This window comes from Heterodontus francisci, chromosome 4 (assembly GCF_036365525.1).
Source record: "Heterodontus francisci isolate sHetFra1 chromosome 4, sHetFra1.hap1, whole genome shotgun sequence".
Taxonomy (NCBI): Eukaryota; Metazoa; Chordata; class Chondrichthyes; order Heterodontiformes; family Heterodontidae; genus Heterodontus; species Heterodontus francisci.
Window position 1 is genome coordinate 150,186,668 of NC_090374.1, and position 13,821 is coordinate 150,200,488.

Below are 13,821 nucleotides of genomic sequence, written 5' to 3' on the forward strand. Positions count from 1 at the left end.
GAGGTTCACCAGGATGTTGCCTGGTATGGAGGGCGCTAGCTATGAAGAGAGGTTGAGCAGATTAGGATTATTTTCATTAGAAAGACGGAGGTTGAGGGGGGACCTGATTGAGGTGTACAAAATCATGAGAGGTATAGACAGGTTGGATAGCAAAAAGCTTTTTCCCCCCCAGAGTGGGGGATTCAATTACTAGGGGTCACGAGTTCAAAGTGAGAGGGGAAAAGTTTAGGGGGCATATGCGTGGAAAGTTCTTTACGCAGAGGGTGGTGGGTGCCTGGAACGCGTTGCCAGCGGAGGTGGTAGACGCGGGCACGATAGCGTCTTTTAAGATGTATCTAGACAGATACATGAATGGGCAGGAAGCAAAGAGATACAGACCCTTAGAAAATAGGCGACATGTTTAGATAGAGGATCTGGATCGGCGCAGGCTTGGAGGGCCGAAGGGCCTGTTCCTGTGCTGTAATTTACTTTGTTCTTTGCTCAATACATTGCAGAACCTACCCGGGAACAGGCTATTTTGGATCTAGTAATGTGTAATGAGATAGGATTAATAAGAGATATCGTAGTTAACGATCCTCGAGGGGGTAGCGATCACAACATGGTAGAATTTCAAATTTAATTTGAGGGCGAGCAACTCGGGTCTCAAACCAGTGTCCCCAACTTAAACAAGAGCAATTAGAGGTATGAAGAAAGAGTTGTTTAAAGTGGGCTGGGAAGATAGACTAAGGGGGAGGTCAGTGGATCAGCAGTGGCAGACATTTAACCAGATATTTCTTAACGCTCAGCAAACATTTATCCCGGTCAAAAAGAAGGACTCGATGAGAAGGATGAACCACCCGTGGTTAACAAAGGCGGTCAAGGAGAGTATCCAATCAAAAACTAAGGCATACAAAGCGGCAAAACTAGTGGTAAGCCAGAGGATTGGGAATTTTTTTTTTAAGGAACCAGCAGCGGATGACTAAAAAACAAATGAAGAGGGAGAAAATTGACTATGAAAGTAAATTGGTAAGAAATATAAAAACAAACAGCAAGAGCTTCTTCGGGTACATAAAAAGAGAGTAGCTGAACTGAACGTGGGACCCTTGGAAGATGCAAATGGAGAATTGATAACGGAGAACAGGGAAATGGCAGATAATTTAAACCAATATTTTTCATCGGTCTTCATGGTGGAGGACACTATAAACATCCCACAGATATCAGATAAGCAAGGAGCTAATGGGAGGAAAGATCTTGTAACAGTCTCAATCATGAGGGACAAAGTATTTGACAAACTAATGGGACTAAAGGCAGACAAGTCACTAGGACCTGATGGCCTACATCCAAGGGTTTTAAAGGAAGTGGATGCAGAGATAGTGGAGGCATTGGTCGAAATATTCCAAAACTCGCTGGATTCCGGGAGCACCCCAGCGGATTGGAAAACCACTAATGTGATGCCCCTGTTCAAGAAAGGAGGGAGACAAAATGCAGGAAACTATAGGCCAGTCAGCCTAACATCGATCGTTGGGAAAATGCTAGAGTCCATTATTAAGGAAGAAATAGCAGGATATTTAGAAAAGCTTAATGCAATCAAACAGAGTCAACATGGTTTTGTGAAAGGGAAATCATGTTTGACAAATTTGCTAGAGTTCTTTCAGGATATAACAAGCAGAGTTGAGAAAGTAGAAGTAGTGTATTTGGATTTCCAGAAGACATTCGATAAGGTGCCACATAAGAGATTACACCACAATTATAACAGTAGTGGGGATAATGTATTTGCATGGACTGCGGATTGGTTAACTCACAGAAGTGCGAGAGAGCGAGTCAGGATTAATGGGCCTTTTTCAGGTTGGAAAGACATAACTAGTGGAGTCCCAGGGCCTCAATTATTTACTATCTATATCAATGACTTGGAGGAGGGGGCAGAGTGTAATATATCCAAATTTGCTGACAATACAAAAATAGGTGGGAGGGCATGTGATGAGGGCATAAGGAATCTGCAAGGAGATATAGATAGGCTGAGTGAGTGAGTAAAAACTTGGCACCTGGAGTTTAATGTAGGAAAGTGTGAGGTCATGCACTTTGGTAGGAAGAATCAAAAGGCAGACTATTATTTAAATGGAGAGAGAGTCCAAAAAAGTGCAGCAAGAAAGGATCTGGGTGTTCTTGTGCATGAAACACAAAAAGTTAGCATGCAGGTGCAGCAAGTAATTAAGAAGGCAAATGGAATTTTGGACTTTATTGCTTTGGGGGTTGTAGTTTAAAAATAGGGAAGTCTTGTTACAACTGTATAAGGTGTTGGTGAGGCTGCACCTGGAGTACGGTGTACAGTTTTTGTCCCTGTATTTAAGAAAGGATATACTGGCATTGGAGGCAGTTCAAAAGAGATTCACTGGGCTTATTCCTGGGATGAAGGGGTTGACTTATCGAGAACAGCTAAACAGGTTAGGCCTTTATTCATTAGAGTTTAGAAGAATGAGGGGTGATCTTACTGAAACGTACAAGATTCTGAGGGGGCTTGACCGGGTAGATGTTGAGATGATGTTTCCACTAGTGGGGGAATCTTGAACTAGAGGACATACTTATGGAATAAGGAGACACTCATTTAAAATTGAGATGCGAAGGAATTTCTTCTCTCAGAGGGTAGTGAATGTCTGGAATTCTCTGCCCCAGAGAGTTGTGGAGGCTAGATCACTGAAAGTATTTAAAGAGGTAAACAGATTTTTGAAATATCAGGGAGTTGAGGGCTATGAGGAGCTGTCTCGAAAGAGGAGTTGAGGTCTGGGGCAGATCAGCCATGAGGGGCCGAATGGCCTACTCCTATTTCTTATGGGTATGGCATGAGAGGGATCACATGGGAAAGTTGGAATGGCATTGAATGGGGATTAAAAGAAGTACTGTTCCATAATTCCACTGCAAATGTTTTGCAGGTCTCCACTAGTTAATAATAATGCAAACTATTTTTGCACCGTGCACCAGGTTATCGAGTTATAGGTCATAGGACTGAAGGACAAGACCTATCTATTGGTCCATCTTGTATGCTCTACACTAGGGAATTATGCAATAGGAGTAAGCCATTCAGCCACTTGAGCCTGTTCCAGCATTCAATTAGATCATGGCTAATCTGTATCTTTCCTCCATTGGCCTTTCTTTGATCCAGATCCCTCGATACCCTTACTCAAAATAAATCGAACAATCTCAGTCTTGAAAATTACAGTTTTGAATTGTACAGAAAAATGCAAACTGCATCCTCAAAATATGCAAATGACTGCAAGGCAAATCCTGACCAGTTCACATCACTGGCTCGCTGGATGATATCATTAAAGAATGTCCGTAAAACAAAATATTTATCAAATGCTGAAGTCTGGCTAAATGTTAGCCGCCCACCACCCACCTAGAACATTTCAGACTTCCAGCTAAGTTATAGAGACACCCTATTGAAATAGTGAGCCTAAAGCATCCAGCCAGGTTAGTAACTTGTATCCAATGTATACAGTCTAAATGTTCTCGTGGTTTTCTTCCGTTATTAGTTTTCAGGAGGCAACCGCCTTGTATGAAAACAATGTGACGACCCTTAAATTTTCAGCTCACTTCTTTACTAGTTGCTAAGGGATTCAGCACAAAAAGTGACAAATGCAGACATCAGGTGCGGGCCTATGTGACGCACCCGCACTGTCCTCCTCCAGGTTTAAACTGCACCATTACCTGGCAGGAGTCAAGTGCTTCTATCGTCCGGCATGTTTATATCATTACAGCAACCTGAACCACACTAAGCTCTTTGTTGCAGGAAACTGGATGAGGTTCAGCAACAAAATAGCACAAGGCAATAATGGTCTGAGCATGTAGTTATTAAATCCATAAACCAGCAGCTTCAAGAAAGGCCAGGCAACCAGAGCCTTTCCAGCATTTACTCAACTTTTTCAGTACGTATGTGTGCGTACAGCTGAAGGATGATCACTGGCCATTTCCAAAAGGCGCCCCCAAAAGTAAAAGGCCTCTCTTCAAGACATTTTCTTGGGTCTGGGGTGTACATTAGATCAAACTCTATTTTTTGGCCTCTCCAACCTGGTTTCAAATCTACCCAGACTAAGAGTACAATCATCTCCTCTGCTGGTTGAAAGGATCCTGCATAAAATAATCAATGCAACTCCTACTCAGAATCAGCTTACAGCTCAAGACTGACTTTACACTGGCAATCTAACTCAGGGGCACAGGATGGCTGGTACTGGAAATGGAGAGCAGCTGGTGGTGTTAGACAAGTGATTGGGAGGGCCCAACACTCACACTGGAGAACCTAAAACAGAAAGGATTCTATTCCAAAGCACTAACACTCACTCACTTGGATGAGCACAAAATTCACACAAAGCAAGAACACATTTTGGCTTTACGCTCTAAAACGATTAAGGTTTTCAATTGTTCAATGAGATGGAATTGATTGCACTGAATACACCATAAATTGTAGAATTTGGGTACAATATCTCAAGCCATAGCATAGTAAACTGAGACTTGCACACTGGATTAATGAGGTGAAAAATCTCCTCTTTATGAAAATACCTGCTTAATCCATGATAAGAATACACAAAAATACAGTATATGAGCAATCTGTGACACGATGTGGTAAATGTCCCATGCCTGGAGGGAACAGGTGACTTTGGACCAATGGTTCCCAAAGCTCTCCACCACTGGGGGTTTTCCTCACCTCATGTCTGGGACTGTTGTAGACTAATGTATAGACAGTAACTGATATTATCAATCATCAACTCCATTTAACATTGCATCATGTAGAAGGCCAACTAGCTAGACTTTGGCAATGTTTCAACTAATGATTCCAATGTTCCTACTAGAGATTCTGGAATGAATGCTCACCTTGTACACAACAGGCGTGAACCACGCCGGCATAAGGACCAGATTGCATAGCCTTGCTGTTGGACAGTGTTGATCAAAACTAATGAGGAGTGCCACATCTCCTAGCTTTCCATGTCCAATTATCTCTACAGGGACCTTTAAAGTCACCTCATTCTGTTCTTCATACACTCCAGGGGAAACAATAATCTTATCATATACATTGGCAACTGCTAAGGCACTCCTGATGTTTACATGTTCACTTGTCGGGCCGACGAATATTGTTTTTCTATCCTTCTTCCGCCTAAATAAATACAAACAGTTTGAGGATTCCAGGTCCTGGGCGTTTTTGGTCCAGATTTTTGAAGTTAAGTGATGTTGTTTAAAAGCCTCCCGCCAGGAATGGGGTTCAACATCAGGTTGATTAGGCCAGTTTGGATGTTTGCACTCACTGCATCCAAGACACAGCTGTCTCCATCGGGTATTATCCAGGCTGATAATCAGTTCGTACCAGGCTCTGCACACCACACAGCAGCGACCCAGGTCTGGGAGAGGTAAATATGCAAGAATCAGGCGCCACAACTCCACTGGGAGACCACTGATCTCCATAGTCATCTATGAATTAAAAAGAATCTGTTAGACAAACGTATAAAACATAAAGAAGTTCTATTGATATAGTACCATTGACTCCTCAGGATATTTGCTAATGTCAATGAATTACTTTGAAGTGCAGTCACTGTATTACTTAGCTAATTTTGTGCACAAACAGCAATGAGATGAATGACTAATTGATCTGTTTTACTGATGTTAGTTGAGATACATATTGCACAGGACACCCATGCTCTTTTTCAAGCAGCACCAGTCTTCTGAGCCCATCTGAAAAGGGAGACAGAACCTTGTCACATCCAAAAGGCAGCATTCTGTGACACTCAGCATTCCCTTAGCAATACAGAAAAGTGTTGATTATGTGCCTAGATTATGTGCACAAGTTCTAGAATAGAACTTAAACTCAATCTCTTAACTAAGAGGCAAAAGTGCTACCACGGGGCCAAGGATGGCGAATTGTACATTTTGTTTCTCCTCTATACTGCTTTCGGTATGCATCTCTTACAGTGCATTGTCCCGAGAGAGGTCAAATGAGAGTTTCATCTGAACTAGTCACCAGAATGTCGAGAAATTGCAGTACATGATCAGAATCTTGTTTATAACGACTCAAATTCATTGCAACTTGGCTATTTTAAGAACATTATCACAATTCAAATATCTAGATAAGCAAGCAGGACACCAGATACAACTCACACTTTCGCCTCAGAACTATTAATATGATCTGTGAAGCATGTTTCTGGGCATTATCATCATGTTTAACTCTCAGGAAATCCCTGTGATCGAAATGAATGTAGTCATATACATTATAAAGTGACATCAGTGAGCCGATCCGACATATGGTTAGTGGACCTCCATTGATTGCTTGATTAGCAGCCACTGAAAAATAACTCACCTATTCTGTCTGTTCATTTCCAACTCACTGATCAAAGCTGTATCACAAACAATTGAGGAGCAATAAACAAGCAGCTCAGGCTACAGAGCAACAGCAGCTGTTTTCACAAGTCTTTTAAAGTGCACTTACATCATACAACTGTACCTCTGAACCACTTTACACCAGAAAGAACATGCATTTATATAGTGCCTTTCAAAATCTCAGTACAAATTAGATAATATTGCCAGATTAACTGGCTGCTTAACTTTGAACAATCCCTCCTCATCCTTCCTGACCTGTCTGCAGCCTTTGACACGACTGACCGCACTATCTTCCTCCAACACCTCACCTCCTTTGCCCATCTGGGCGGGACTGCCCTCGCTTGGTTATATTCTTATCTATTCAGAACCAACCAGAGAATCTCCAGCAACGGCTTCTCTTCCCACTTCTGCACCGTTACTTCTGGAATCTCCCAAGGATCTATCCTTGGCTCCTTCTTATTTCTTATCTGAATGCTGTCCTTCTGCAACATCATCCGAAAACTCATTAGATTTCTCATATATCCTGAAAACATGCAGGTCTACCTCACTACCACCTCTCTTAACCTCTACAAGGCCTCTGGCTAGTCATGCTGGTTAGACATACAGTAATGAATGAGCAGAAATTTCCCCCAATTTGATGTTGGGAAGATCAAAGCCACTACGTCCTATTTGACCGAGCTGAGTTTCTGACCTCATATCGTCTAAGACCACCTACTTTCACCTTCGTAACATTGCCCTTCTCCGCTCCTGCCTCAGCCCATCTGCTGTCAAAACTCTAATCCATACTTTGTTACCTCCAGACTAAACTATTCCAATGCTCTCCTAGCAAGTCTCCCATTATCCACTGTCAGTAAATTTAAGCTCAACCAAAACTCTGCTGCCTGCATACTAACTCACATCCATGGCCATGCCTTCAGCTGTCTAGGCTCCAAGCTCTGGAGTTTCTCCCTAAACCTCTCTACCCCTCTGTCCTCCTTTAAGATACTCCTTAATATCTACCTCTTTGATCAAGCTTTTCATCACCTATCTTTAAGCAGTTTGGTGTCAAATTCTGTTAATGCTCCAGCAAAGTACCCTGGAATCTTTTACCGTGTTAAAAGGCACTTTATAATTGCAAGCTGTTGTTGTTGCATTGGTTGAGGGAGGAATGAGAACTTTTTGTTCTTCTAGCCGAGGAGTGGAAGCATGCGAAGACGCAAAAACAATCTTCTAAAATTATGGCCTCAGTGATCTTAGTCAGTAACCTAGCAGGACCCTGTAATGTGTCACAACATACATTATATAAATGGCCAAACTATTCAGCAGTAATTGAATCAAACTGGCTGATGTTAGCTTGAATTGATCATCTGGAATTGAACTTATCCCCTTTAGAGAATTTCTGATTTACTATATCCTGGAAGTACACACTTCAACAAGAACCTGTGTACGCAAGAATGCTAAAGAATCCTAAAGGTTGCAAAGAGACCGACTTCATAAACTCATCTAATTGTAATAGTTACACATTACTTGCCTTTATTCAGTCCCTTATGTATCAAAACATTTTATGCACTGAATACTGTAAAGGCTATGGGCGCCGACAATATTCCGACAATAGTACTGAAGACCTGTGCTCCAGAGCTTGCCGTGCCCCTAGCCAAGCTGTTCCAGTACAGCTACAACAATGGCATCTAACCAGCAATGTGGAAAATTGCCCAGGTACGTCCTGTACACAAAAAGCAGGACAAGTCCAACCCGGCCAATTACCATCCCATCAGTCCACTCTCATGATGGAAGGTGTCATTGACAGTGCTATCAAGTAGCACTTGCTTAGCAATAACCTGTTCAATAACGCTCATTTGGGTTCCACCAGGGCCACTCAGTTCCTGACCTCATTATGACCTTGTCCAAACATGGACAAAACAGCTGAACTCGAGGGGAGGTGAGAGTGACTGCCCTCGACATCAAGGCAGCATTTGACCGAGTATGGCATCAAGGAGCTCCAGCAAAACTGAAGTCAATGGGAATCAGTGGGAAAACTCGCCGCTGGTTGGCGTCATACCTAGCACAAAGGAAGAGGGAGGGTTGTGGTTGTTGGAGGTCAATCACCTCAGCTCCAGGACCTCACTGCAGGAGTTCCTCAGGGGACTGTCTTAGGCCCAATCATCTTCAGCTGCTTCATCAATGACCTTCCTTCAATCATAAGGTCGGAAGTGAGGATGATCGCTGATGATTTCACAATGTTCAGCACTATTCGCGTCTCCTCAGACACTGAAGCAGTCCATGTAGAAATGCAGCAAGACCTTGACAACATCCAGGCTTGGGTTGATAAGTGACAAGCAACACTCGCGCCACACAAGTGCCAGGCAATGACCATCTCCAACAAGAGAGAATATAACCATCCCCCCTTGGCCTTACGATCTCTGAATCCCCCACTATCAACATTCTAGGGGGTTCCATTGGCCAGAAACTGAACTGAAGTAGACATATAAAAAGGTGCAGGTCAGAGGTTATGAATCCTGCGGCGACTAACTCACCTACTGACTCCCCAAAGCCTGTCCATCATCTACAAGACACAGGTCAGGAGTGTGATGGAATACTCTCCACTAGCCTGGAGGGGTGCAGCTCCAACGACACTCGAGAAGCTCGACACCATGCAGGACAAGTAGCCTGCTTGACTGTTTGTGCACGGGGTGACATTCACATCCTCCACCACTGACACACAGTGGCAGCAGTGTGTACCATCTACAAGACGCACTGCAGCAACGCACCAAGGCTCCTTAGACAGCACCTTCCAAACCTGCGACCTCTACCACCTAGAAGGACAAGACAGCAAATGCATGGGAGCACCATCACCTGCAAGTTCCCCTCCAAGTCACACACCATCCTGACTTGGAACTATAATCACCATTCCTTCACTGTCGCTGGGTCAAAATGCTGGAACTCCCTTCCTAACAGCACTGTGGGTGTACCTACTTCACATGGACTCCACGGTTCAAGGAAACCCACTACCACCTTCTCAAGGGCAATTAGGGATGGGCAATAAATGCTGGCCTAGCCAGTGACACCCACATTCCATGAATTAATAAAAAATGACTTCAGATACAATTACTAGTGGCTTTTGTAATGCAGCCAAACATGACAGACATTCTGAACTAGCAACACCAGACATATTTCTCTGGGGTTATTGGTTCAGGAAGGAAGATAATCAGGAAGACCTTCTACGCCTCAGCTGCTAGGGAACCTTTAATGTCCACCTCAACCAATGGAACAGGAACCCAAGATTTTGGTTTAGCAATGGACAAATCAAAAGAAATAGGAACTCATCCCTTACAGGCAGGAGAGAGTTTAAAGTGCTTGATTTATCCCTTAATGAAAGAATAATTAACTTGAATTTATACAACACCTGACTTTTTTCATTCATTCACAGGATGTGAGCATTGCATTTGCTGCCCATCTCCCTAATTGCCCTTGAGAAGGTGGTGGTGAGCCACCTTCTTGAACCGCTACTGTCCATGTGGTGCAGCTACATCCACAATGTTGTTAGGAAGAGTGATCCAGTTTTTTGACCCAGTAACAGTGAAGGAGTATATATTTCCAAGTCGGGATGGCATGTGGTTGGACGGGGAACTTGCAGGTGGTGGTGCTCCCATGCATTTGCTGCCCTTGTCCTTCTAAGTGGTAGAAGTCACAGGTTTGGAAGGTGCTGTCCAAGGAGCGTTGGTGAGTTGCTGCAGTGGATCCTGCATATGGTGCACACTGCTGCTACTGTGCCTGGGGGTGGAGGGAGTGAATGTTGAAGGTGGTGGATGGGGTGCTGATGAAGTAGGCTACTTTGTCCTGGATGGTGTTGAGCTTCTTGAGTGTTGTTGGAGCTGAAACCATCCAGGCAAGTGGAGAATATTCCATCACATTCTGGACTTGTGCCTTGCAGATGGTAGACAGGCTTTGAATTACTCTGAAGTGCAGTTAATTCTGCTACTAATGTTGATTTTATTTTAAAGTGAATGCTGACAACATTATTGAGAGGATTGGCAAAGAGTGAATGAGCTCATCTGATAACTGGGTACAACTGAGGTACAGTCACAAAAGATTTAACGCCAGCTGCATTTGTTAATTCCAATATAATAGCAAAATACTGCAGATGCTGGAAATCTGACATAAAAATAGAAAGTGCTAGAAATATTCAGCAGGTCAGGCAACATCTGTGGAGAGAAGCAGAGTTAACGTTTCAGTTCTGATGAAAGGTCACAGACCAGAAACATTAACTCTGCTTCTCTCCACAGATGCTGCCTGATCTGCTGAGTATTTCCAGCACTTTGTTTTTATCTGTTAATTCCAATATTTCTAATCTTTAATCCAATGGGATATTCTAAACATGGGAGCTCATCAACCTTTTAAGACAACAAAACAATTGCTTTATTACAACATTAACAGCATAAAAACAGGCCATTTGGGTCAACAGGTGTATTCCAGTGTTTATGCTCGGAACGAGGCTTCTCCCACCCTACTCCATCGAACCATAGCAGCTTAACCTTCTAGTGCTTTCTCTCTCATGTACTTACCTAGCTTCCTCAAATATCTAGGCTATTTGCCTCAACTACTCCATGTCATAGCAAGCTTCACATTCTGACCACTCGCTGCTAAAGAAGTTTCTCCTGAAATCTTATTGGATTTATTCATGACTGTTATATTTATGACCCTAGTTTCAGATTGCCCAGAATCAGAACCATTTTCTCTACATTTACCCCATCAGTTTCCTTCATAATTTTTTTTAAAGGACCTCTGGTCAGCACTGGTTAACCAGTGGTCAGCACTGCAGTCTCACAGCTCCAGCGACCCGGGTTCAGTTCTGGGTACTGCCTGTGCGGAGTTTACAAGTTCTCCCTGTGACCGCGTGTGTTTCCGCCGGGTGCTCCGGTTTCCTCCAACAGCCAAAGACTTGCAAGTTGATAGGTAAATTGGCCATTGTAAATTGCCCCGAGTATAGGTAGGTGGTAGGAGAATTGAGGGAAGGTGGGGATGTGGTAGGGAACATGGGATTAATGTAGCATTAGTATAAATGGGTGGTTGATGGTCAGCACAGACTTGGTGGGCTGAAGGGCCTGTATCAGTGCTGTATCTCTCTATGACTCTATCAGACCACCCCTCAACCTTCTACTTCCTACAGGAAAAAAAAAGCCTCCAGCCTGTTCAGTCTTTCTTGATTATAACCTCTCAGCTCTGGTATCATTCTTGCACCTTCTCCAGTGCCTGTAGATATCTTTTCGATAATATGGAGACCAGAACTGTGCACAGCACAGTTTTTTGTTGGGAATATGGGATTAGTGTAGGATTAGTATAAATGGGTGGTTGATGTTCGGCACAGACTCGGTGGGCCGAAGGGCCTGTATCAGTGCTGTATCTCTAATCTAATCTAATCTACTAAGTGTGGTCTAACCAAGGTTCTGTACAAATTTAACATAAGTACATGAATAGTGACTGACTTTCCCTGCCAAGAAGCAACCTAAAGAGCTGTAAACAAAAATCAAAAATAGCACAAATACGTAGGAGGACAAAATGACCTTAATGTAGAGAATTATTTGCTGAGTGTTCCGGATTGGATTGCTGGTTAGAGCGGAGTTATCTTATCTCAGCTAGTACAACTCGTGGATAAAGTGGGAGATATATTCCTTTACTGGTTTGAAATAGAATGAAGAACTTGCATTCTTACCCCACTTGATCATATGTCAAAACTTCCCAAGATATTTCACGTACACCGAATTATTCTGAAGTGCAGCCACTATTAATGCTACTGTCAATCTTTTAGCTAAAAGAAGCTCATGAGCTCACCTGTAAAGAGCTGTTAATATTGAGGTGACTTAAAAGGGTTTAAAAGCTCTCATGTCACAGAGTTCCCACTGGGTCCCCTCGCCAAATTGCCTAACAGGGTGTCCAGAAAAGGAATTTGGGCAGTGCATCTGGGTGCCATTCCCAATTGTTTGAGAGTGAGGAACTCGGAAACCAGACAATTTAAAAGGTTGAATCCATCACCTCTTTTCTCCCGGGACTATTTAACTGAAGGGCACCACACTCTAGAAAGGATATCAAGGCCTTAGAGAGGGTGCAGAAGAGATTAATTAGAATGGTACCAAGGATGAGGGGCATTAATTATGTGGAGAGATTGGATAAACTTGGACTATTCTCCTTAGAACACACAGAGGTTAAGTGGAGATTTGATAGAAGTGTTCAAAATCTTGAAGGGCTTTCACAGAAGGATCAACTGTTTCCAGTAGAAGAGTTGTAACCAGAGGACACAGATTTAAGATGACTGGCAAAAGAACCAGAGATGACGAGGACGCTTATTTTTTTTTCTAAAGACAATGAGTTGTTAGGATCTGGAATACAATGCCTGAAAAGAAGGTGGATGCAGATTCAACAGTAACTTTCAATAGAGAATTGGATAAATACTTGAAGGGAAACATTGCAGATTATGAAGAGGAGTAGGACCAGTTGGATAACTCTACCCAAGACCCAGCACGGGCATGATGGATCCAATGGCCTCCCTCTGTACAGGATCATTCTATACTGATAATCGAGGTACTTGTCAAGCCCTCAATCATGAAATAAAAGCAAAATACTGCGGATGCTGGAAATCTGAAATAAAAACAAGAAATGCTGGAACCACTCAGCAGGTCTGGCAGCATCTGTGAAAAGAGAAGCAGAGTTAACGTTTCGGGTCAGTGACCCTTCTTCCGAAGAAGGGTCACTGACCCGAAACGTTAACTCTGCTTCTCTTTTCATAGATGCTGCCAGACCTGCTGAGTGGTTCCAGCATTTCTTGTTTTTACCTCAATCATGAAAGGTGTATTGTAAGAAACTGCTTGGAGCACTAATACTTTGATAATTTCTCAGTGAATTTGCTTTAACTGTACATTTTTTTCATAAGATTTACATATATTTAAACGCATTAGTATCGATTCCAGTGTATCTGTCGGGGCAGGGACACAGCTCGGAAGGGGATCTTGTACCGACTGTACCGGTGACGGTACCCGGCTCCAACTCACCTTTTGGTTCTTCAGTGAGGCCGACACATGGCGCTCGCAGCTCGAGTCCGCGGACTCTCACTCCCCGCTCGGCCACGTAGCAGAGTCAGGGGCCTGGTCGCAGCAACGGCAAGCCGCCTTCTGCCACTCCATCGGATCCCGAAAGCAGCTGAGCAGCGGCCTAACCCTCCCTCCGCCGCCCGGCCGCACGCCTCCACCCAACTGCCGCAACCAGCCGCCGCCAGGCATCCCGAGCCCCGGGGGGGGGGGGGGGGGGGGGTGACATCACTTAGCAACCGCACGGTCGTTAGGGAGATGAGCTGCAGCCTTCCTTTAGGCAAAGTGGACGGAGTAAAAGGATAACGCAAATGTACATTTATCGCAGAAAGGCAGAAGATAGTCACATAATGTAACTCACTGACAGATTTTATGAAAAATAATACATTTAAGAGGAGTGGGTGGGTGCCACAAATAATAAAAAACT

The 13,821-nt window shown here is 43.5% G+C and overlaps 1 protein-coding gene across 2 annotated transcripts in view; it reads right to left on the reverse strand.

Moving 5' to 3' along the window:
* Positions 1-13,591, reverse strand: part of fbxo10 (F-box protein 10) — a 97,472-nt gene extending 83,881 nt beyond the window's left edge. For both annotated transcript variants that reach the window (XM_068030321.1, XM_068030322.1), the window contains exons 1-2: positions 13,359-13,591; positions 4,843-5,433 (exon numbers count right to left, since the gene is read on the reverse strand). In XM_068030321.1, the coding sequence (XP_067886422.1) occupies positions 4,843-5,433 (591 nt within the window). In that variant the 5' untranslated portion in view covers positions 13,359-13,591. The remainder of the gene's footprint in view (positions 1-4,842; positions 5,434-13,358) is intronic.
* Positions 13,592-13,821: the final 230 nt, after the last annotated feature.